We start from the raw sequence: 25,226 nt of genomic DNA on the forward strand, positions 1-25,226 counted from the left end.
GTATTTCTGTGCACACGTGTCTGAATGTAATAAAGTCTGCAGATGAGGGGGGAAATCTTTTAATCTTCCATTATAACTTCACACCACCCCCACACACTCACACACACACACACACACACACACACACACACACACACACACAGTGAAAGGGTGTAATTTGTGAAGATGTCTTTAGTGCGTTTGGATATATTTGCTTCTTAATTGGAGATGTGGGGGGGGGGTCAGATATACTGGTGCATTTGTAGAAGTGTGTGTGTGTGTGTGTGTGTGTGTGTGTGTGCAATGAGATGCTGTAAAACTGTATTATTGATGCTGCTGTTTGCAGTATGGGATATATAAATGCATGATGACTGCTTAGCTCACACGCACACACACACACACACACACACACAGATGTAATATGCATGTGGGGGAGGGAGTGTTCACATTAGAAATGCTCTACGAGCCCCATCAGCTGTTTGACGGCTTTGTCATTATACGGCAGAATAATATCAGAAGAGAGAGAGAGATGGATGGGGATGCATTGAAAGAGAGAAACTTGTTTGTGTGTGTGTGTGCAATAAATGCACATGCTCTGATCCATATCCGGGGTTTCACCAAATGCATGTGAGATGTTGTGAACACTGTCATAGAATTAAATGTCATTGCAATATGTAGAAATATCAATATGATAGCCAATGTTTTTTTAATGCTGCTTTTGCATTAAGTAGAAAAGCTGGATTCACTTTTTGAGCATAAAAACATGATATGATGAACCCAGTCATTTAAATCTAAATCTAAAAATGCAATAGTTTATTGAAACTGAATGTGTTTGTTAGCTGAACTTCTTCTCCGAGCATCTGTCGAGTCTCTAGTGTCGTATTGATTTCTGTGGTTTTAGCAAACACCGCACTGACGCACCTCCTGTTTGCCAAACTCTTATTTTGTTTTGGCTTGTTGGTCTGATATTTGCTGTGCAAATATGACTGTTGCTTGGTCGTTTCCAATAAAGTTTTGCATGACGTGGGAAGCAACTATAAAGAAGCGATTAGCTGGTTAAATTAGTTCTTTATTTCTCCAGTCATAATAAGGAAGGCTTCCTCTGCACTCCTCAGATTAGCCTGTTTTTTTATACATTGCACATCAGGATTTGTTAATGAATTGTTTGCAGCTGTATGTTTCTGTCTCGTCTCTTATATTTGAGCTCATAAGAGAGATGCTCGGTGCAGTTCTCTTGCATCCTTCGCTGTTAAAACTAAGGTTCGGAGTAATTTAGCTCAGATTCATGAAGGCAGGAGTGACGTGTTTGTTCTCAACCTTTCAGTCCGAGGAAATGCGCTGCAGGGCAATTGTGGTCGGTTTTCAAATTCTCTCTTTCGAGCCGTCATTTCCTTCCTTTCACACCGTTCCATCATTTCAGAGCCGGGACGGTTTTTCTGTCTTGTTGTCACCTGTTCAGTCTGTCAAAGTTGTTTGCAAATGAAATCTCAGCAAATGAAGTTTAGAAAAGATTCGATTCCTGTTGAGTTTGACTTTGCACTTGGCTAAGATAAAGTGTACTTTCTACATGATGCAGTCGTGCAATGCATTATTAATTAAATTATCAATGCAATTAAATTCATTCAAAACAGATTTTGCAACCAGATTTTTAGGATTTGGGGAAATATTTTAAGCTTATATAAGTATAAATAAATGCACTGCAATTGCTGGCATAAAGAGCCATTTTTACCTTATTTAACCTTTAAAAATGTTGTTTTTTTATAACATATTTAAGTTGATTCAGTGATGATAAATGCACTTTTTGTATTTTTAAAAAAAGTTTTATACACACTCACACACACACACACTCACTCACACACACACACACATATATATATTAAGTTGAAAAAAAAGATATACAGTAATGAGACCAATAATGTAAATTGAGTTACTAATATCATATTTTAGCATGCACTAAAAAATGCAATATGATGGCTGATATTTTGCTTTATTATAAAGTCAGAGTTTGCATTAAAGCTCCAATCTAGAATCAAATTATTTCAGTATTCAGTAGAAATGTTGCTTTTCTGTTTTAGAATTGTGCACTATAATGTTGTCTAGACACGTTGCACACTGGAGTTTGCAGCACATCTTCTGTCTCTTTCTCTCTTTGACGGTTTTGATGGAATTGTTCTTTCCCTTTTTTTCCACGTTCTGTCTGATATGCAAATCATCTTCCTTTATCTCGGCTGTCTGACCAATCAAACCTTCTTCTTCTTCTCTCCATCTGCCCGCAGTTTGATGGTGACAACATGTACATGAGTGAGAACAACCAAGAGTTCCTCTCCCCGAGTCAGGTAAGAGTCAGAGCCCTTACAGCGTTCTGTCCGTCCTCGTCTCTCTACGTTTCCAATGAAACTGTTTTTTGTTCAGTGTCTTGATCTGAAATGCATGATCTGGATGTGCTCATGAGACGAGGAGCCATCGTCAGACTTGTCTAATGACGTGCTCCTCATGAATATTAATGGTTTAATCATGAATGCATATATTCGATATATCATCAGTTTAAACTACAAGATCTGAGAAGTGTCCTCTACTTTCGCTCTGTCACTTCTTTTGTCTTGGTTTGTTTACTCTGAGACTCATATTTGACATCTGTCTGCGTATCTCCTCCGCTTGAGCACACACACACACACACACACACACACACACACACACACACACACAGCAAGACAAACATTCGTAACTATCTGAGAATGTCTTTCTGCTTTATTAACAGAAACAATCTGTCCTGAGAAATCTTTACCATAGTTGATGTTGTAAAGTCTATTTTTGGTTCTTTAAATTATAATAAATAATTAAACTTAACTTGGCGATTTAAATAATTAATTTGCATATGCAAAAAAAAGGAAACTCCACATTTGCTGGTTTTATTATTATACTAATGTTTTATTGTTTAATGATTATATTATTATATTTAAATGGTTTTATAACTAAATATTTGAATCTGTAAATTAAAGAAGAAACATTCGTGTATAAAATAAATTAATAACAGACTCTTGCAACGAAACGTGTTGAAAATAATAGAAATATAAATATTTTAAGATTTTATAAGCATAAATATATATTCTAGAAATGAGAAATATTAAATATTACGCAATACTACATTATTTCCATGTGACTGATCAAATGAAATTAAATAAGTTCATTTACACTTAAAAATATAAAAGTTTTAGGATTTTGAGAAATAAAAATATTACAGAAATATTTTTTAAGGATAAATATAAATTGTAAAATATATATATTGAATAATAAAACATTCTGCACTATGTATGTGACTAATCAAAAGTAAATAATTAAGTTCATACCTAAAAAACAGATTTTTTATATTTTAAGAAATATGAATATTAGCCTATAGAAATATTATAAGATGTGCGTTTGTTTAATCAAATATAAATAAATTAATTAATGCAAACCTAAAAATACAAAGCTTTAGAATTTTAAGAAACATTAATATTTTAGAAATAAAAAAAGTAAAACTATATGCCTAAATGATAAATACTAAATAGTAAAACGATTTTGCATTATTTGTATGTACGCATCAAATGCAAGGAAAAACATTTTAGGATTTTATGTAATATCCATATTATATCAAATATAAACATTAAGGTTATATAAGTAAAAATACTATATATTCTTTAATTAATAATTAACAGATATAATGTATTACTGTTATATTAACATTGTAAGGTATATATGATATATGTGGTATATAAGTAACTTTATTATGTATATAATAAGTATATAAATATGAAATGATTCTGCATTATTTCTATGTGATGTAAATAAATGAGTGTCATTAATAATCATGTGACTGTACAGACAGTCGGATGTTCAAGTTGCTCTTTGAAGCATCTCAAATCATGCTGGAGAATATGATACATTAAACAGACACAATATAATTCATAATTCATCATGTAGGCTGGACATTCTGGCTGTTTGATCTGTTTTCATTTGTTGCTACTTTGAAACTGATTCCATCCACTGAAGATGAGTGCCATGGAAACAGTTCCGATGGCGCTCCATCACACTCTCGTTGAGTCTCAGGCGCCCCGTGCTTCCCAGGAGTCCGAGCTGTCCTCCTGTGACCTCTGACCTCGTCTGATTGAAGGGGAGAGATCGTCTCCACTTGGCCCCTAACGAGCCCTCTGTGTGGTCAGGGTCACGGAGGATCGCCACGGTAACCGCCGCCAAACAAAAGAGTCTCCAGCCGACTCGGGCGATCGATAGCAGCCTCAACATGAGAGAGAGAGAGAGAGAGAGAGAGACATAGAGAGGAAAGAGAGAGAGATACAGCCATAGAATTGATTTTCAAAGGGAAAACATCAATGCGGAAAATTTCTATTGCTTCCTCACGGCGAATTCTGATGCGACGAGTACAACATTTCAGTTTTGTACAGTTTGTTTACTGTACTGTACGCTGATATATAGTATCTTAAATGAATATGATATTCTTATTTATCGAGGATGCATTTAATTGATCGTTAGTGACAGTAAAGACATTTATAATGTTACACAACATTCCTGTTTCAAATAATCGCCACGCTTTTCGAACTTTCTGTTCATCTGTGAATCGTGTCAAATAAAATTCATCACGGTTTCCACACAAATATTGAGCAGCATGACTGTTTTCAACACTGATAGTAATCAGAAATGTCTCTTGTGCAAATCAAATCCGTATATTAGAATGATTTCTGAAGATCATGTGACACTGAAGACTGGAGGAATGATGCTGAAAATACAGCGGAGCATCACAGAAATAAATTATATTTTAATAGAGATTCAAATAGACAACAGCTGATTTAAATTGTAATACTATTTCACAATTTTTAATGCAGTGTTTTTAAATAAATGCAGCAAATAATTGCAAATAAATGCATCTTTGGTAAGACACACACACACACATATTGCATGCCACTTATAAATGTGCACAGGTTGTGTGATATCAACATGTTTGGAATCACATGTGAGTAAATAACGACAGATTTTAATGTAGACTATGCCTTTAAGCGTGATCTTGTTCAGAAAACACAGCGTCTGATTAGCATGCAAAGGCGTCCTTCACCACTGTGTCGATTTACTCCTCTTTTATCAGCCAAAGTTCATCTGGATGTGATATCACTGAGTAAATGTTAGTCTTTGCATTTGCATTCTTTGGCTGAAGAAAGTCGCTGGGAATCTCTAATGGACTCGGTGTTTGAGTATGCACAAGACGTCGCGGTCAAGATTATAATCTCACAATTAGCGTAACAAGGTTTTATTGATCGCTTCCTGGAGCTTTGGTTGCCAAGTAGGCCTGTGATTAGAGAAAGCATGCATGTGAGAGGAACGACTATCTTTGAGTCTTTCGCCTGTTTTATCCATCATCATGAACCTGTTCAGTTTCACATGATGTGTGTAAGGATACCAGAGAGGGACATAAAGTACCTGTCCACTGTTTACATGCATAGGGCATCTGTGCAGAACAAAGTTGTATTGATAAAGGAATGATTAGACAACTTCAGTGCACAAATAACACACATTTCTAATAACAGAATAATGTAATAATTAATATAAGATCTTATTGAAAATTAGATTCACATTTAAAACTTCTGGGTCATATTTTCCCATCGACTTACATTGTGTGTGCATCACTGTACTTTACTGTAATTATTTACAGTAGAAATCAACATTATTTCTCATGTGCTGTCAATACAGTATACTGGAGTATGTAGAATTTAGAATTTAAATTAAATAAATGTACAACGTTTTAATTCGACAATGAGTTTTATTTAATATTTGATGCTAATATTTTATGTTGCTGAATTATGTTTATGGAAAAGTTGTGATCCATAATTTTTGTGCATAGACCTTAAAATGAAATTTCCAACTTAAACTGTTATAAATCTTGAATGCTTTGGAGTTTAGTTCCTTTTATTAGAAGTCGATTGGCAGATTATTGATAAAAAGAAAAAAAGTGTAAGCAAAAAGTTCTAGAGGTTTAACATTAAAAATGTACAAAATAATGAAATTTTTACATTTTATATCAAATGTATATAATTTCCTAAACATGATTTGCTCAAAAAGCTTGAGAAAATCAAAAGACATAAATCTAAACATTTTGTGTTCCAAATTTGAAGTTGATATCACGAAAAAAAAAAAAGAAGAGCTTTTGGTAAGATTTAGTGTGGATGCAGTACCAAATGTTTCCACCATTCCCATTGATTTCCAATGCAGACATTTTTTACCACAAGGAGTACAAGTTTGACTATTGTTGACAACTTTGGCAAGTTTCGTACCATTCCAAAAAAAAAAAAAACAATGTTGAATATTTCAGTCAAAATGACCAAACGGCACCAGAGGGAGAAGCATTATTATGATGTGAAAGTTATAATATATTTATGAATATATATTGTTAAGTGCAGTGTGTTTTCTGTGGCTGGCTGTGATTGGGGATCTGGTGTCATTGACTCGTTTTCACTGATTAAAGTGCTTCTGTGCCGACTGTAGACTCCTGCCGTATGTTGTGTGTGTACTGTATGTGTGTGCGCTGCTTTCCCTGCTGGTCCGAATTACAGCTGAGTACATTACTATGATTTACAACTTCCTCCTGCTGTTTAGATTGAAAAGGGAGCGAGCGAAGGAGAGTGAGAGTGCGCCGGCCCGTCACCCTGCCCCCTCGCCCCGCTACAAACACACATCTTTTGTCAAATGAAAACAAAGCACGATCCTGCCAAAATATTTCTATAGTCGATGCTGAGCAAGCAGAGAGCCAGTCAGAAAACAAAAGCTGAGAGAGATCGCAGGACGGACGGATTTGATGCCACAGCAGAACTCACATTCTCTCACAAACCGGCCTGAATGTCTCTGATCGCCGGGTGAATCTCATTAAACCCGAAACAACATATGCAGCTCAGATTTCACAGTGCAATTTAGATTTTGCATGAAGACAATGAAGCCTGAACCATTAGGTTTTTTTTTTTTTGCATTGCTTGCCATTGTTACATGACAATTAAGGACATTTACCCTCAAACTCTCGTTAGTGCAATGCAATATGTTTTATTAGTTGCATTGTGTTATTTGCATTCTGCATAGTTTTTTTGCATTGCTTCCCACTATTTTCATAGCAATTAGGAACGTTCACCCTCAAACTCTCATTAGTGCAATGCAATACGTTTTATTAGTTGCATTGTGTTGTTTGCATTCTGCATTGTTTTTTGCATTGCTTCCCACTATTTCCATAGCAATTAGGGACGCTTACCCTCAAACTCTCATTAATGCATTGCAATATAAGTTTATATTTGAAAGGAAAATGCATTTTTTGCACGCATGCAATTTATGCTGATTTAAATAAAAACAAAACGAATCTAATGCGATTCAATGCAGAGCACCATGGGCATCATTTACTAAAAAGTAATCTGGATGCATTACATTAATGAGAGTTTGCGGGAAAATGTGTTCAGTTATCATGGATATAAAATCGCGATGCGGAAAGTCTAAACATAGGTTTGATTTTCTTTATGCGAAATGTGATTTCTGGTTTCTTTCTTTTCATTTTTGAGACTGAATAATGAGTTAGTTGTGTGTTTTAATGAGATTCACCCCATCAGTCTCTGGCTGTTTGGAATATTTCACTGATGCTGAACAGTTGACAGATTCAAGTTGCTTGTGTTGCCAATGGTTTATAGTCTTTAATATGACTTTAAGAATCCTTGATATCGTGTGTATATACAGTAGAAGTGTATCACCTGTTTAAAGCAGACTGATAAACATTTCCTCAACTGCTCATCTCTTGTGTGCTTTTCTGCCACTAGGTTTTGTATATCATTATATCATGTCTTGTAAGACAGAACAAACTCAAGCTACTCAATCTCACGAGGAAAAATCACTGTCTTTGCAAAATGAAAACATGCTTTGCAACCTCAAGGATTTCACAAAACCTCAGATCCTAGTGTCTTTTCATTCGATTTTTCATTGCATTTTTCCTTGTAGATGTAATGTCAAGTTCAGCACGGAATGCTATTAAACAAAATGAAAAGCGTTTTATTAAGTCATCTAAAGATTTTAGATCAGCACACAGTATGTTGATTATTTATACAGGATCATTCACAGGTTTGCCAGCCTTCAATCATGTGATGACGTTACTGAGAACTGAGAAACATTTTGTTTGTGACAAAAAGACACTGCTGAAGTGATGTTTGTACGTGAGACGGCTGACTTGACCTGAAATGTGGTTAAGATGACAGTTGAGCACTCAACAGTTGAGCTTTGATGAGTAGGACATTAAATAAAACGAGATGAAAGAAGTGTTGCTTTGTGTGTCGTGAAGCTGTCTGTCTGCGTGCATGGACAGGAGAAGGAGACTAGGATGAGTTTTCATCTGGATTTTATTGTGTGTTATTGACTTGTGTAGGTCTGTGTCACTGCTGAATGCAGATTGTGATGATTCACACCAGTGGATGACATTTATAAGATAATGTGGTGCTTAGGGGGGTAAAATTTTTTACTGAAATAAATAATATATATATATATATATATATATATATATATATATATATATATATATATATATATATATATAATTTTTTTGTATGAAAAAAAATTATGCAATAAAAAATTAACTAAAATAAAAAAAGAAATATGTAAAACTTAGTTAAATTCAGTTTTTTGTGTAAAGTTTAAATTAAAATTATGTAAATAAAAAAAATTAATAATAATAATAATAATAATAACTATATAGACTGAAAATAAAAGCACAACAAAATTACTAAAACTTTAACTGAAATCTATAAATATTGTCTTAAGACAAGGTTATTATCGTTAAATAAACTGTAGAAAAAATTGTTACTTGAAATAAATAAAAAATTTACTAAAATAAAAATTTTAAAACCTTAAAACTTGTTTTAGTTTAGTTAGTATTTTTTTGTAAAGTTTAAGTTTAAATATTAAAGTAAATAAAACATTTTTTTAATAATAATAGTAATAATAATAATAATAATACAAATAATAATAAATATATAGATAAAAATAAAAGCACAACAAAATTAGTAAAACTTTAACTGAAATTTATATATGTTTTCTTAAGACAGGGTTATTATTGTCAACTAAAATGTAGAAGTATATATATATATATATATATATATATATATGTATACTTGAAATAAACAAAAAATGTATTGACGTAAAATTTTTAAAAAACGTAAAGCTTATTCAGTTTTTTTTTGTTGTAAAGTTTAAGTTGAAATATTGAAGTAAATAAAAACTATAGTGGAATAATAATAATAATAACTGTATAGACAGATTTAAAAAAAAACTAAAAATAATAGCACAACAAAATTACTAGCTTAAACTAAAATTAAAATTAAAACAGATATGGCAATAACTAGAGTAGTATATGATAATAGTAGGTAGTCAGCTAAAATAGCTGGAATGTCTTTTCCAGTTTAATTAACTATCATTGATCCCTTATAAACCCCTCATGAGCACAGTTTCTGCAGTAATCACACATCACATGGCGTTATGTGCCCTAAGACTCCTAAAAACACGTCTGGATTTCAGTGATATTTGCTGAGGTCACGTCACGCACGTCTGTGACCTGAGTGTTCATCGTTAGTGTGATTCCCCTCCGCTCTCGTTCTGTCTCTTCCAGTCCAGTGTGCAGTAATAATGACCTCAGATTTCCCAGAATTCACATAATGTTCAAATGGAGTGCAATGACGGAGCGAGACTTTGTTGATTGATTGAATCATCTTATCATTTATAGCTTTTATATGAATCATATCAGTATGTTTTGATATTGAAAAAACACAGAATGGATATATAATATAATATATGGTGTACCTGGTGGCTTCTGATTTCATTTATTGATCAGTTTTTTCGACTTATTACTTATAAGGTTTAATGAAAAATGACACCACACCAAAGTTGAGGAAACACAAGCTGTCAATCAATCCTGAGAGGAGCGTGACGGGAATATGAGAATGTTTTTTTTAGTGAAAGTGGGAAAATAGACTAAAAATGCTGGTATTACAGTTAATCTTTTCTGCCCACCAATGCTGCATTTATTTGATCTAAAATACAGTAAAATTGTGAAATATTATTACAGTTTAAAATATCTGTTTTCTATGTGAATATCTATTAAAACGTATTTTATATTTCGATGTTCAAAGCCGAATTTCTCGCAGTGTTCTTCAGAAATCATTCTTTTAATATTCTGATTTAATTCTCAAGAAACATGTATGATCTTGCTTGCTTGATCCTTGCAGAATGAAAATATTAACTTCTTAAAAAATTGTCTAATTTCTTAGTCTTATTGAGCATAATTCGAAAGAAAAATGTAAATGTTTATTGAAAATTGCAGTTCACTACTTGCTTTCAAACGATTGCAATAAACAAAATCTGAGTTTGAAATTGTCTGCAGATGTCATACAAAATGCATCTTTCTGCAGACTTTTAATCATTCACTCTGAAGGCGATTGTTGATGCACATAATCAATCATGATACACTACTTATTGCTTATATAAGATGCATAAGATCTTACACAACTTTTAAAACGTGCAGTGTTTTTATGATTCCTGTGACATGCTGCTGTTGTGTTGCAGTAACGCGTCTCTGTCTGTCGTAATCTGATATGATTTCATTGAGAATGGTGTCTGTGTTCATGCATATGCGAATAGAAGATGCAGAGAGCGAGATACAAAAATCGACTTGGGTCGGACCGGGCTGATGAGAATGTAAAGATTTCTGGATATTTCAGACTGTAAATTGGCGCTTGAGCATATGGTGTTTGAGTGAACACATTGAAGGTTAAATGCTTGGCCTCGTCCACATGCTCTCAGAATAATGTAGACTGGAGCAGATGGTATGTAGGCTGCACATTCACTTTATTTATGGGTGAATACGACTGTGTGTGTGTGACTGTTGCAATTAGGTTTCGCTTAGCTGGATATTTATTAATTATCTCTCGCTGCAGACGCCCATAATCCAATCCACTGTTGGAAAAGGTGCTTGTTTATACCTGCCTGTCTAAATGAACACATATAGACACATAATTAAGCTTGTGATGACTGGATCTTCACGTTTTCTGAAGGCAACCCATGCAAAATATACTTAAATATTAAAGTAAAGCACACCACTAGAGTGGTTTCTTTCTGTATCCAATGAAAAGATTCGGCAAACGTTGCTATTTCAAGCTTCTATTCTATAATTTTAATTAGAAATGCATGCATTTTTATTTATTTATTCACTAGGGAACTTTTTAGTTTAGTTTATTTTACAAAAACTAAACCTTAAAGAGCATTTAGCATTTTTAGAATTAAAAATGCATGCATTATGTTTATTAATTCATAAATAATTCATTATTTACTAGGGTAATCTCAAGAGAGAAGAGTCTTGATGGATGATTGTTTGGGATACTTGACTATCTTAACCCTGTGTAAACCCTTGAAGAACATTTAGCATTCTTAGAATTAAAATTGCATGCATTTATATTTGTTAATTCATCATTTATTCACTAGGGCAGTTTCTTCCTGTTTCAAGTGAAAAATGTTGAGATATTATTTATTTATGCATTTGCTTTCTTGCTTGCTTGCATACAATACTTCACTTGGCATCCTCTACTAACTATTAAGTTTAACCCTAAAAGCTTTTGCACATTTTGCATTTTTAGAAATTAAATTTGCATGCATTTATATTTATTGATTCATTATTTACTAGAGAGTTTTCCTTTTGTCTCAAAAAAAAGTAAATAAATAAATAAACGAGGATACTTGATAATACTTAAAGGGGGGGTGAAATGCTCGTTTTCACTCAATATCCTGTTAATCTTGAGTACCTATAGAGTAGTACTGCATCCTTCATAACTCCAAAAAGTCTTTAGTTTTATTATATTCATAAGAGAAAGATAGTCTGTACCGATTTTTCCCAGAAAAACACGAGCGGCTGGAGGCGTGACGTGTGGGCGGAGCTAAAGAATCACGAGCGCCAGTAGGCTTTTGCGTTGAGAGGATGTGGAAGCTGTGACATTACCGTGAGGGAAAAACCATCATCCAAAACAAACCATGGCTAACAGTCAGATTCAGCCGTTTATTTATGATCCAGAATCAGATCCAGAGGCTGAAACTGAACGAGAGCAGCAGCGGGGCTCGAACCCGGGTCTCTGGCATGGGAGGGGACGCACTAACAAGGAGGCAGAGATATTTGAAGCAGTTTTACTCACCGCCTGCGGTTCCAACACACGATCGTGACCCTTTTTCCTTGGGATTGCATTATCCTTAAGAAATAAACGATGTGCAAATCCGTCATCAAACTGGGCCTTGTTTGTAAAACAAGCATCTTCGAAATGCAGGGAACAAACACAAACACTTACACAACTCCGTTGATGCTCTGTAAAAATAAACTCCATCCACTGGTCCCTTAATGCTGTTTCTCTTTTGGTAATCTGTGCAGGGTTGTCTTGCCCTGGCAACCAAAAACACACTTCTTTTGTGACTTTTCTAACGTCACACAGAGCCATACTCGAAAAAAACTTTCCGAAACTTGTGACAAACCTGAAGGAGTATTTTTGGAACAGAAATACTCCTTCAAACGTACAACTTAATTTTTGAAACTTTGTCCATGTTTAGCATGGGAATCCAACTCTTTAACAGTGTAAAAAACTCAGTATGCAGGAAATAGCATTTCACCCCCCCCCCCCCCCTCTTTAAGCAAATCCTAAATAATATTTTGCATTATTAGAATTTAAAATTGCATGAATTTATGTGTATTAATTCATTATTAATTCCCTTTTCCCCCCAAATCAGATTTAAATATGATTATTTTGGGGATGCGTAACTAAGCAAACACTGCTAACAATCTTAACCTTAAACCCTTAAACAACATTTAGCATTTTTAGAATTATAAAGCATGCATTAATAATTATTAATAACTGACAAGGATGCTTTCTTACTGTCTCATATTTTAGGATATATGACTAATAAATGACTATATATCACATTTGCATTTGTAGAACGGTTAATTGCTACATTTGTATGTATAAAATCATTAATAATTTCAGTTATGAATGGGTTTCACCTTTACCTATATCTCCAAGAGGTTTTGTCATTTCATCACACTTCTGGGAACAATTGTGTCCACACACACACACACACACACACACACACACTCACACACACACACAGACGCTCTTTCTCTCTGTGTCTGGTCTTCAGTCATTTATGATGGTGCTTCTGTCCGTCAGCCAAATAAAAACAGATGACGCTCCAAAAACATCGTCTTTGATAAACCCACGCACACACACACACACACACACACACACACACACACACACTGAATGGAAATCAGATAAATGTCTTTCTTTGTCTGTCGTTCGTTGGGTTTGTGGGGGATGTGTTTTAGGTTAGATCGCTCAGGCATCCATCACCACATGTCGCTGGAGGTCTACAGAAAAATACTTATTAGAAAAATCTGTCATTATGCTTTTAAACACACGAGTACATTACATTTGCCTCGCCAAACAAGAAACTTTCAGAGTTTTATTATTTGCACTTGAGTAAGTATTCCTCCCAGACATTTAGCTAATTCAGAAGTATTATTTTACCTAACAGGTGAGGCTGTGCAGCTTATTTTAGTTTTAATAAATGCGAATATTAATATAGCATTCAAAGCACTCCATCACTGTCATCAAGAGAGAAGTTTGCTTCTTACTATGGTTTATATGGCTTACATGCATGCATTTCACGCGATCAGATGCATGATTTTCACCTGCTGGACAAGAAAACTGTTAAGTGAAAAAACCAAAGGAGGCACTAGATAAACTACAACATTGTGCCGTTGCGTTTTGCACATGCAAATGCACTCAGATATGCTTCAGAACATGTCAAACTGTAGTTGTGGAAATAATAGTCTTAATAAGCCAGATAGAAATAGATTTATGTCTGAATGACATCTGTTGTGTTAAGACTGAAGCTTGCGCGCTCATATGGTTGGATTTCTAATCAGCCCAACAGCGTACAATGGCTTTAAATTGCTGCCAGAGAGAGTTGGACGCCTTCCCAACATGAGAAAAACTTTTCATTATTCCATCATTTACTCAAACTAGCTGTTCATCCGTTTATGAAAACAGAAGGCGTTGGGTTTGTGCATGTTTGTGTACGATCACATGCACAAGTGTGTTCATTTGAGCCGACTTTCCATCGGCCTCCTCGACAAACCACCACCAAATGTTTGGAGCGGCACGTCGTAAATATTCCCGGGAATTTGATAGCGTCCCTTTCAAAGTGGCGTCCTCTCTTCAGTTAATGAAAGCTACAAATTGAAACCCTCAGACTCGATGCAAACGCCATCTTGCATCCAAATTGAGTTGCTTGAAAATTGGACGGAGAGATTGAGGAGCAGCGGCAAAATGGAAAAAAGAAACAAGTCAAACAAAGCGGGAGAAAAAACATTTGTCTTATTCCCAACTGCCTTGCGATGAAGCTTTGAAGAGCGGCTTCTTAATGTGTAACACATATAATCGTGTCCTGAAGAGAAGCAGATGAATTGTGTATTTTTACGAACCATACGACATGGCACAACCTTGAGATTTACATTTTATCGTCAAAAACCCTCATTGCATCCATTGTTAGCATTTATCCTTAACGTCAGCATTACGTGCATGAATCTGATGCGCAGGAGATGTGTGATGACTCAGATAATGGAGTTTCAACTTCAGATCTCAACACATTACGGCAGATTTACCGTCTACAGAAATGTACCGTGGTACCATGTCTGAAGCACCATGGTAATACCATGTGCTACTCTTTTAAGTGCGGGAATGACGTAGACTTACAAAGAAGGTTCCAGAAAGTACAGTGGTATTTTAAAGGTATACCATGGTATTACTGTGGTGTTTTTGCAAGTACCATGGCACTACTGTGGTATTTTGGACATATACCATGTATATCATGGTATTCCCTATTTCTGACATGTATCATGGTATTACTGCGGTATTTTGGAGCATTTAACATAGTACTAATATTTCGGACATGTTGTTATCATTGTGTTTTGAAACGTACATTGGTATTACCATGAAACTTTTATGCGTACCATGGTATTATGGGGTCAATTTGAATGTATACTATGTATACCATGGTATTGTGGACATTTACCATGGTATTACCGTACATGTGTAATGGTATTGACTTGGTATTGTTGTTTAACAGTTACACCATGTAAACCATGGTATTACTGTGGTACGCTGGAGATTTACCATGGCATTTTTAAGTGTACCATGGTATTACTGTGGTCATATTATTTATACCGTAGTATTATCATGGTATTTTTTTAAAGTGTACTGTGAAATTGCTGTGGTATTTTAGACATACTGTATATACAGTGGTATTACCATAGTATGTTAGATGTGTACCATAGTATTACTGTGGTATTTTTGACATTTATATTGCAAAAATACCATTCATACTGTACCATGATATCGATATGGTATTTTGGACATTTATAGTATTACGGTTACATTTACGGTATTACATTTATTAGTATTTCGGCTGTGTAACACGGTGTTACTGTGGTATGGATGTGTATTTTGGTAGCACCATGGTATTTATGCAAATGGAGCTTGAAGTATGATGAAGTATGTGAGTTTCATGGTAGCTAATATCATAGTGTTGACTCTGTGTGTGTGTGTGTGTGTGTGTGTGTGTGTGTGTGTGTGTGTGTGTGATCTGCTGACACCGGAGCACATCTGCGTAGCTTCATCTCATCTCTCTTTTAAAGAGGTGAATGTGTAATTCGTGCCAGAGCAGAAATCTCCTGAGACCCGATGACAGTCTCTCTTCACACAATAGCCGCTCGCCCCACTGTTTACAACACACAATTTAGTTTCCTTCCAACAATTATGAGGGAAATTGAATCTCAGGAAATGTTCATTTTCACGTCCATTAGAGCGGACAATAACAGGGGAGGCCCCGGAGCCTACAGAGACATCTGTCTTCAGAGAGCTGCAGAACTATATGGAAGATTAATATCCAGCGCGACCGCAGGACGTTTAGCGTGAGATCTGGACGGAGAACGACCAACAACACAAATGTGTGCTGAATATCTGCTCGTCTTTCATATCTCAGTTGGGTCTTCAACCGAAAATCAACTGATCTCCTCAGAAAAAGGAAATTCTAGAGAAACTTTTGATACTTGCATGAAACATAAACTAAATTAACCCTGTAAAGCCTGATGTATGAAATAATAGTATTATGGTGGTATTTTGGACATATAGCATTGGTATCTCTACCATGATATTACTGTGGTATTTTGGGCATTTACTATGGGACTATTATTTTGGGCATATACCATGGTATTACCATTTTGTGCGTACCATAGTATTACGGGGGTGATGTGGACATGTAACATGCATACCATGGTATTTTGGACATAAGCCATGGTATAATGGTGTTTTTTTTGTTTTCTTTTTGACACATACCATGTATAGCATGGTATTACCATGGTATTTTTTTATCTGAACCATGGTATTACTGTGGTATTTTGGGCATTTACCATTGTACTACCATAATCTTTTTGGACATGTACAATGGTATTACCGTGGTGTTTTTGTGTACCATGGTATAACTGTTGTATTTTGGGCTTTTACCATGGTACTACCATCGTTTTTTTGGACATGTACAATGGTATTACCGTAGTGTTTTTGTGTACCATGGTATTACTGTTGTATTTTGGGCTTTTACCATGGTACTACAATCATTTTTTTGGACATGTACAATGGTATTACCGTGGTGTTTTTGTGTACCATGGTGTTACTGTTGTATTTTGGGCATTTACCATGGTACTACCATCGTTTTTTTGGACATGTACAATGGTATTACCGTAGTGTTTTTGTGTACCATGGTATTACTGTTGTATTTTGGGCTTTTACCATGGTACTACAATCATTTTTTTGGACATGTACAATGGTATTACCGTGGTGTTTTTGTGTACCATGGTGTTACTGTTGTATTTTGGGCATTTACCATGGTACTACCATCGTTTTTTTGGACATGTACAATGGTATTACCGTAGTGTTTTTGTGTACCATGGTGTTACTGTTGTATTTTGGGCATTTACCATGGTACTACCATCGTTTTTTTGGACATGTACAATGGTATTACCGTGGTGTTTTTGTGTACCATGGTGTTACTGTTGTATTTTGGGCTTTTACCATGGTACTACCATCGTTTTTTTGGACATGTACAATGGTATTACCATAGTGTTTTTGTGTACCATGGTGTTACTGTTGTATTTTGGGCATTTACCATGGTATTACAATCATTTTTTTGGACATGTACAATGGTATTACCGTAGTGTTTTTGTGTACCATGGTGTTACTGTTGTATTTTGGGCATTTACCATGGTACTACCATCGTTTTTTTGGACATGTACAATGGTATTACCGTAGTGTTTTTGTGTACCATGGTATTACTGTTGTATTTTGGGCTTTTACCATGGTACTACAATCATTTTTTTGGACATGTACAATGGTATTACTGTGGTGTTTTTGTGTACCATGGTGTTACTGTTGTATTTTGGGCATTTACCATGGTACTACCATCGTTTTTTTGGACATGTACAATGGTATTACCGTGGTGTTTTTGTGTACCATGGTGTTACTGTTGTATTTTGGGCATTTACCATGGTACTACCATCGTTTTTTTGGACATGTACAATGGTATTACCATAGTGTTTTTGTGTACCATGGTGTTACTGTTGTATTTTGGGCATTTACCATGGTACTACCATCGTTTTTTTGTACATGTACAATGGTATTACCGTAGTGTTTTTGTGTACCATGGTATTACTGTTGTATTTTGGGCTTTTACCATGGTACTACAATCATTTTTTTGGACATGTACAATGGTATTACCGTGGTGTTTTTGTGTACCATGGTGTTACTGTTGTATTTTGGGCATTTACCATGGTACTACCATCGTTTTTTTGGACATGTACAATGGTATTACCGTGGTGTTTTTGTGTACCATGGTGTTACTGTTGTATTTTGGGCATTTACCATGGTACTACCATCGTTTTTTTGGACATGTACAATGGTATTACCGTAGTGTTTTTGTGTACCATGGTGTTACTGTTGTATTTTGGGCATTTACCATGGTACTACAATCATTTTTTTGGACATGTACAATGGTACTACCGTGGTGTTTTTGTGTACCATGGTATTACTGTTGTATTTTGGGCTTTTACCATGGTACTACAATCATGTTTTTGGACATGTACAATGGTATCACCTTGGTGTTTTTGTCAACAGAAGAAAAAAAATGATGTTGGTGTTTTTGTTTTCAAGAGCAATGAAAGAACAATCTCTGAACAATGAAAACGTTCTTCTGAGTGAGTTCAGTCACTTTTTAAAATATCGTTTAGCGTTTTATCCTCGTGGAGACGCTCAGACGGGTGATATATTTCGGAGAACTTTGTGATTTGAGTAATGTACCGCGTCAAGGTGAAATCTGAGGTCCCGCGATCCTCGTCTCTCTCTCCTCTTCTCCACGGCCGAGTATTTGCTAAAAGTATTTGTTTGCAAGATAAATGGCCGTTCTCCGGGCGAAGATGACAGGCAACACAAAGATGATATTGAATTGATTTCTGAAATGTTGCAGAACTGACTGTTTGATGTATACGGGCAGACATGAATCATAAAAATTCTATTAAAAAAGCTCTTGAATGGTTGACAGCGGAATATTATTTCTGATGATTAATTTGACTCAGTCATTATGGACGGGGCTCCAGTCAGATCGCCTCCTACTAAATTGCTTTTCATTCCCTCTTGAATACCCCGGCAATCTCTCTCTCTGTCTCTCTCTCTCTCCCTTTCCCTCTCTCTCTTTTCCCTTTTTCCTGAATTGAACGTTGCATACTTCCTCCGTCGGGTCCAAAGTTAGATTGATGCTGCTGATGAGAGGCACGAGCATGGATACGGACCTGTGGCAATGGGAGAAAACAGCACAAACTTTAGCGCTATGAAAACATGGTCTGCGCTTCCAAAAGTTGATTGGGAAAATGCCGAATTTCCAGCAACTTTCCATGATTCCAGAGCCAGATCGGAAGCTGCCAACTGATGCACGTCCAAAAAAGCGATTCTTACTTGTTTAACTGCATAATATTTATATAATTGTGTTTATGCCTCTCTCCACAAAGCAATTCATCACATCTACTATTGCTCATACACATACAAGGGGTTTTCAAATAGGTTTTTTTATTATAATTTTTTATTTCATTTTTTAACACGTTATAATTTATTTCATTTGAACATAATTTGTATTTTATTTCATTTATTCCACCTATCTATTTAATTTACATTTATTTTATTTGAATATGTTGTAATTTATTTTATTATTTGATCTGAACATGCATTGCATTTTTTAATACATATTATTTTATTTTTTGTATATAAAACTATATTATTATTGTTTACTTTATTTGACTTTTATTTTATTTGAACATTTTGAATTTATTTATTCGTTTTTTTTATTTAAACAAGTTATATTTTCTTTTATTTATTGTATATACAGTAAACAAGTATTATTTTTTTAGTGTTTTAGTGTTTTATTTATTTATTTATTTTATTTTATTTAAACATGTAATTTATTTAATTATTTGATATGAACATACATTTTGTATTTTTTTATACATATTATTTTATTTTGTGTTTTTAAAACTTTAATATTATTGTTTATTTTAACTTTTATTTTGTTTGAACATTTTGAATTTATTTATTAGTTTTTTTATTTAAACAAGTTATATTTTATTTTATTTATTGTATATACAGTAAACATGTATTATTTTTAGTGTTTTAGTGTTTTATTTACTTATTTATTTTATTTTATTTGAACATAATTTATTTAATTATTTAATCTGAACATACATTGTATTTTTTTATATTATTTTATTTAGTGTATTTAAAACTATTATATTATTGGTTACCTTTTTTACATTTATTTGACATTTAGAATTTTTGTATTAGTTTTTATATTTAAATAAGTTATATTTTATTTATTGTAAATAAACAAGTGTTATTTTAAGTGTTTTAGTATTTTATTTTATTTTATTTTATGATGGTGTTTATTTTGGCAAGACACCACCACTGAATTATTATTTTCTTCTCCGCTGCAGAATTACTCCGGACAGGGAGGGGGCAGCGGGAACGGCGGAGGAGGAGGAGACGAGGACTACGAGATCCCCCCTATAACCCCTCCGAATCACCCCGAGCCATCACTGCTTCACCTGATGGACCCCGAGTCCAGCTACCTGTGTCACTCCATCCCTCACAACGGCCTGATCAATCCATACTCGTACCCCGAGCTGCCCGCCCTCATGATGTCCAACATGCTCGCCCAGGACGGACACCTGCTGTCCAGCCAGATGCCCTCGGTGAGTCCCGCTTCTGCCCTACATAGACAGCACTGTCAGGTCTCATAGCTGCACTCCTGGCACCAAGACTGCTCCAAACCAGTTATGTGGCCTTATAAGACAGCAGTTTATGGATGAGGCAATCCCAGAATGCACTGCAATGAGCTCACGATCTTAAAAGGCAGATGAAGTCAAAGGAAGTGTCTAATTATGAATATTATTTTATTAATTATCAGTGCAAATAGATCAGTTTAATTGAGCTCTGGCATACGATATTTGTGTGTGCACTTTGAATTTTTATTTAGTAGTTTAGTAGAATTACTGTTAGTCTGTTTCCTATTAAAGTACCCTCTGTTGACTTGAATTGGGAACGAAATGTCAAAAATGTTTGTCAACCTCAAATTTAGCTCAAATTTATAATGTACATAATTGTTTATATTATAAATAAATATTTTTTTTTTCTTATAGTTTATTTTTATTAGAAATAAATATAATATTTATTATTGTACTATTAAAATATGAAAATTTATTTAAATATTTAATTATGCATATATTATGCATGTATTATGTATTAAATATATTATATTTTAAATTAATTATAATATTTGTAATACTTTATAATATATATTATAGAATATTTTATTTATATATATTTTTTATATTTTTTTATATACATATTTAGAAGCAAATATATATATATATATATATATATATATATATATATATATATATATATATATATATATAAATGTATATAGTTTTTAATCTGTAGTTTCTCATAGTTTCTTGAACCAAAAAATAAAAACAGACAATGTAATCAACTAGATAACAATATGCATATGCAAATTTTATGCAGATGATGTGTTGCATGATTAAAAATGGATTGTACCTTCCATAAATGGTATTTCAGGCAGGATATTGTGAGGAAAGTAAACCTTTTACATGTGCATCTTCAGCTTACTGTGATTTTTGAATTGATTTTTGGGTGGATGTAGGGTTATATATGATGTGATGATTGGTTATTTTGGTTGAATGGCAGGACTGTATTTGTATGAGTGACACAGAACGAATAGGTGAATGAAGTGATAGTTGTTTTTTGACCCTCTAACTGACCACATAAGGCCTTCGTCTCTTCTAACCATTCCCTAATCGCATTGTAAGAGAGAGATAATGTGGATGCATCAGTCATTGTGGGTAAATTCATCTCTGTCAGTGGCACTGACTCCTCCTCCTCATATCCAGAGCTCATTACTTTGTGTTTTGTTGCTTAACACAGACTCTGATGGCTGTAAAGAAATATCAGGAGTGTCGTCAAATCTGCCATCTGTGGAAACTCTCTCATAAAACGGAGAAATCCACAGGATCGTTCAGAAACGCTGGGAAAACAGTGCAAAATAAATGTGTATTTCACTATAATAATCCTATTTCTTACTAGTGGTTTTGGACTGAAATATTAATTGAAATCAAGTTGAAATAAAAGAAAATAAATATATATAAATATATTTTTCAAAGTTGTAAGTCAAAGATTGAACTTAGCTGAACTGAAAAAATGAACTGAAAAAATAAAATGAATTGAACACTGAATAAAATTACTAAAACTGAAATAAAAATCAGTTAAAGCTAAACAGAAATATTTTTTTAATTTACAAAAAAAATTTTTACTCAAACTAATTAAAATAAAAAAATAAAAGCTGATTAAAAATATTAATAAATATGCTACTGTAATACTAAAATAATACTGGGGAATTCTTCTTTAATGTCGAATTGCACTCTTTTAGATTAACTAAGTACTAACATTGCTAAAATTGCAATAAAAATAAAGCTAAACAGAAATAGACAATTAAAAAAGCATGTAACAAAATTTCTTAAATAATAACTAAAATTAAACATTAATGCTGATTCAAAATATTAATAAAATATTACTTTAGTACTAAAAATATATTAAACTTTAAATGCTAAGTATTAAATGCATATAAAAAATCTTAATTGAAATATAAAAGAATAATATTTTTTAAAGCATGTAAAAAAATTACTTAAACTACTAAAGAAATATATATATTTAACTTTAAATGCTAAGTATTAAATGCATATAAAAAAATCTAAATTGAAATATAAAAGAATAACATTTTTTAAAGCATGTAAAAAAATTACTTAAACTACTTAAGAAATATATATATTTAACTTTAAATGCTAAGTATTAAATGCATATAAAAAAATCTTAATTGAAATATAAAAGAATAATATTTTTTAAAGCATGTAAAAAAATTACTTAAACTACTAAAGAAATATATATTTAACTTTAAATGCTAAGTATTAAATGCATATAAAAAAATCTAAATTGAAATATAAAAGAATAATATATATATTTTAAAAGCATGTAAAAAATTACTAAAACTAACTAAAATTTAAAATAAAAGCAAATCCAAAATATTAATAAATATTACACTGCTATAAGATTGAAGTAGCACTGGACAGATTTTGTGAGATTCACATCTTTTATATACCAGGGCTTTATTATTTCTTACTTTTGATTATAAAACTGGAATTCAAAGCAAAAGCAGGACATAATTTAAATTCAACTCAACTTTAGTCATTCTTCTAATGAGTCTCTACAAAAGAAGCCACTTATAATAGACATCAGGCAGCATGACAGCGGTTCTGCAGCCGTATGAATCTATGCATGCAATTTCTTGAGCTTCCAGAATGCATTAAATCAACCATTCTTTCATTTCAAGATCCCATTTCTATATTGACACCCATCGAGCGGGTGAATAGAGTGTGCTAGTCAATAATACTCCACCAAATGACGCCATAGACTCACCGTGATGGACTGCCATTTTATTCCCATTTCTTCCCCAAGCAACCTTCTGTAACCATGTAGTGATTATGTTCTGCAGTATTTGTGCTGTATATTTCTGGTTGAGGCATTCGTCAGGTTTATATGCCTGTAATAACAATGCTAAAACCAATCATGTTTCGAAAAACTATATGCTCTGTGAGCTGTATACATGGGAAATATGTATTGTGCCCTATTCATTGCGATGCTGATAACATCTCACGCTTTACTTTGACCTTTTATGACCTTTGCCTCAGTCTCAGTTTGATGAAATGAAATTGTAGATTTTGTCTTGTTCAGTAGAGCGATGGCATACAAACATCAGTGCTGCCACAAACAATGTGTTCTGTCCTGTCTTTAGTTTTGTGTGTTTGTTTACTTTTTTCTTTTGTTTTGTGTTCGGTTTAGTCTTCTGTTTTTTTGTGTTTGTTTAGTTTTTTCTTTTGTTTTGCGTTCGATTTTGTGTTCGGTTTTATGTGTTTTATGTGTTTGTTTGTTTTTTTCTTTTGTTTTGCGTTCGGTTTTGTCTTCTGTTTTGTGTTTGTTTAGCTTTTTCTTTTGTTTTGTGTTCGTTTTTGTGTTCGGTTTTATGTGTTTGTTTAGTTTTTTCTTTTGCGTTCAGTTTTGAGTTCGGTTTTGTGTGTTTGTTTAGTTTTTTCTTTTGTTTTGTGTTCAGTTTTGTCTTCTGTTTTGTGTTTGTTTAGTTTTTTCTTTTGTGTTCGGTTTTGTGTTTGGTTTTGTCTTCTGTTTTGTGTTTTTATATTTTTTTATTTTGTTTTGCGTTCGGTTTTGAGTTTGGTTTTGTCTTCTGTTTTGTGTTTTTATATTTTTTTATTTTGTTTTGCGTTCGGTTTTGAGTTCAGTTTTGAGTTCGGTTTTATGTGTTTGTTTAGTTTTTTCTTTTGTTTTGCGTTCAGTTTTGTGTTTGTTTAGTTTTTTCTTTTGCGTTCGGTTTTGAGTTCGGTTATGTGTTTGTTTAGTTTTTTCTTTTGTGTTCGGTTTTGCGTTCGGTTTTGTCTTCTGTTTTGTGTTTGTTTAGTTTTTTCTTTTGTTTTGTGTTCGGTTTTGTGTTCGGTTTTGTGTTCGGTTTTGCGTTCGGTTTTGTCTTCTGTTTTGTGTTTGTTTAGTTTTTTCTTTTGTTTTGTGTTCGGTTTTGTGTTCGGTTTTGCGTTCGGTTTTGTCTTCTGTTTTGTGTTTGTTTAGTTTTTTCTTTTGTTTTGTGTTCGGTTTTGTGTTCGGTTTTGTGTTCGGTTTTGCGTTCGGTTTTGTCTTCTGTTTTGTGTTTGTTTAGTTTTTTCTTTTGTTTTGTGTTCGGTTTTATGTGTTTTTTTATTTTTTTATTTTGTTTTGCGTTCGGTTTTGTCTTCTGTTTTGTGTTTGTTTAGTTTTTTCTTTTGTTTTGTGTTCGGTTTTGTGTTCGGTTTTGTGTTCGGTTTTGCGTTTGGTTTTGTCTTCTGTTTTGTGTTTGTTTAGTTTTTTCTTTTGTTTTGTGTTCGGTTTTGTGTTCGGTTTTATGTGTTTTTTTATTTTTTTATTTTGTTTTGCGTTCGGTTTTGTGTTCGGTTTTGTGTGTTTGTTTAGTTTTTTATTTTTGTTTTGTGTTTAGTTTTGTGTTTTATTTTGTTTTGTTTTCTAATTTGTTCTGTTTTGTGTTTTGTTAATTTTTTGTGTGTTGTTCAGGTTTTTTTGTTTTTGTTTTGTTTGTCCTGTTTTTTGTGTTTTAGTTTATTTTTTATTTTGTTTTGTTTTGTTTTCTATTCTGTTCTGATTAGTTTTCTACTATTTTGTGTTCAGTTTCGTGTTTAGTTTTGTGTTTTGCTTTTTGTTTTCTGTTCTAATCAGTTTTTTTGTTTGTTTTGTTCTGTTTGTCTTCTGTTTTGTGTTATGTGTTCAGTTTTGTGTTTTATTTTCTATTCTGTTCTAGTTTTGTGTTCCGTATTGTTTTGTTTTGTGTTCAGTTTTGTTCTCTGTTTAGGTTTCTGTTCTGGTCTTGTC

At 33.5% G+C, this 25,226-nt stretch overlaps 1 protein-coding gene across 5 annotated transcripts in view; it reads left to right on the top strand.

Moving 5' to 3' along the window:
* The window catches only part of LOC128016055 (thymocyte selection-associated high mobility group box protein TOX), a 110,514-nt gene that overhangs the window by 50,148 nt on the left and 35,140 nt on the right, over positions 1 to 25,226 (top strand). For all 5 annotated transcript variants that reach the window (XM_052600404.1, XM_052600408.1, XM_052600405.1 and 2 more), the window contains 2 exons: positions 2,256 to 2,315; positions 20,159 to 20,416. In XM_052600404.1, coding sequence (XP_052456364.1) covers positions 2,256 to 2,315; positions 20,159 to 20,416 — 318 coding nt within the window. The remainder of the gene's footprint in view (positions 1 to 2,255; positions 2,316 to 20,158; positions 20,417 to 25,226) is intronic.

Source organism: Carassius gibelio, chromosome A6 (genome assembly GCF_023724105.1).
Source record: "Carassius gibelio isolate Cgi1373 ecotype wild population from Czech Republic chromosome A6, carGib1.2-hapl.c, whole genome shotgun sequence".
In the NCBI taxonomy this organism is placed as follows: domain Eukaryota; kingdom Metazoa; phylum Chordata; class Actinopteri; order Cypriniformes; family Cyprinidae; genus Carassius; species Carassius gibelio.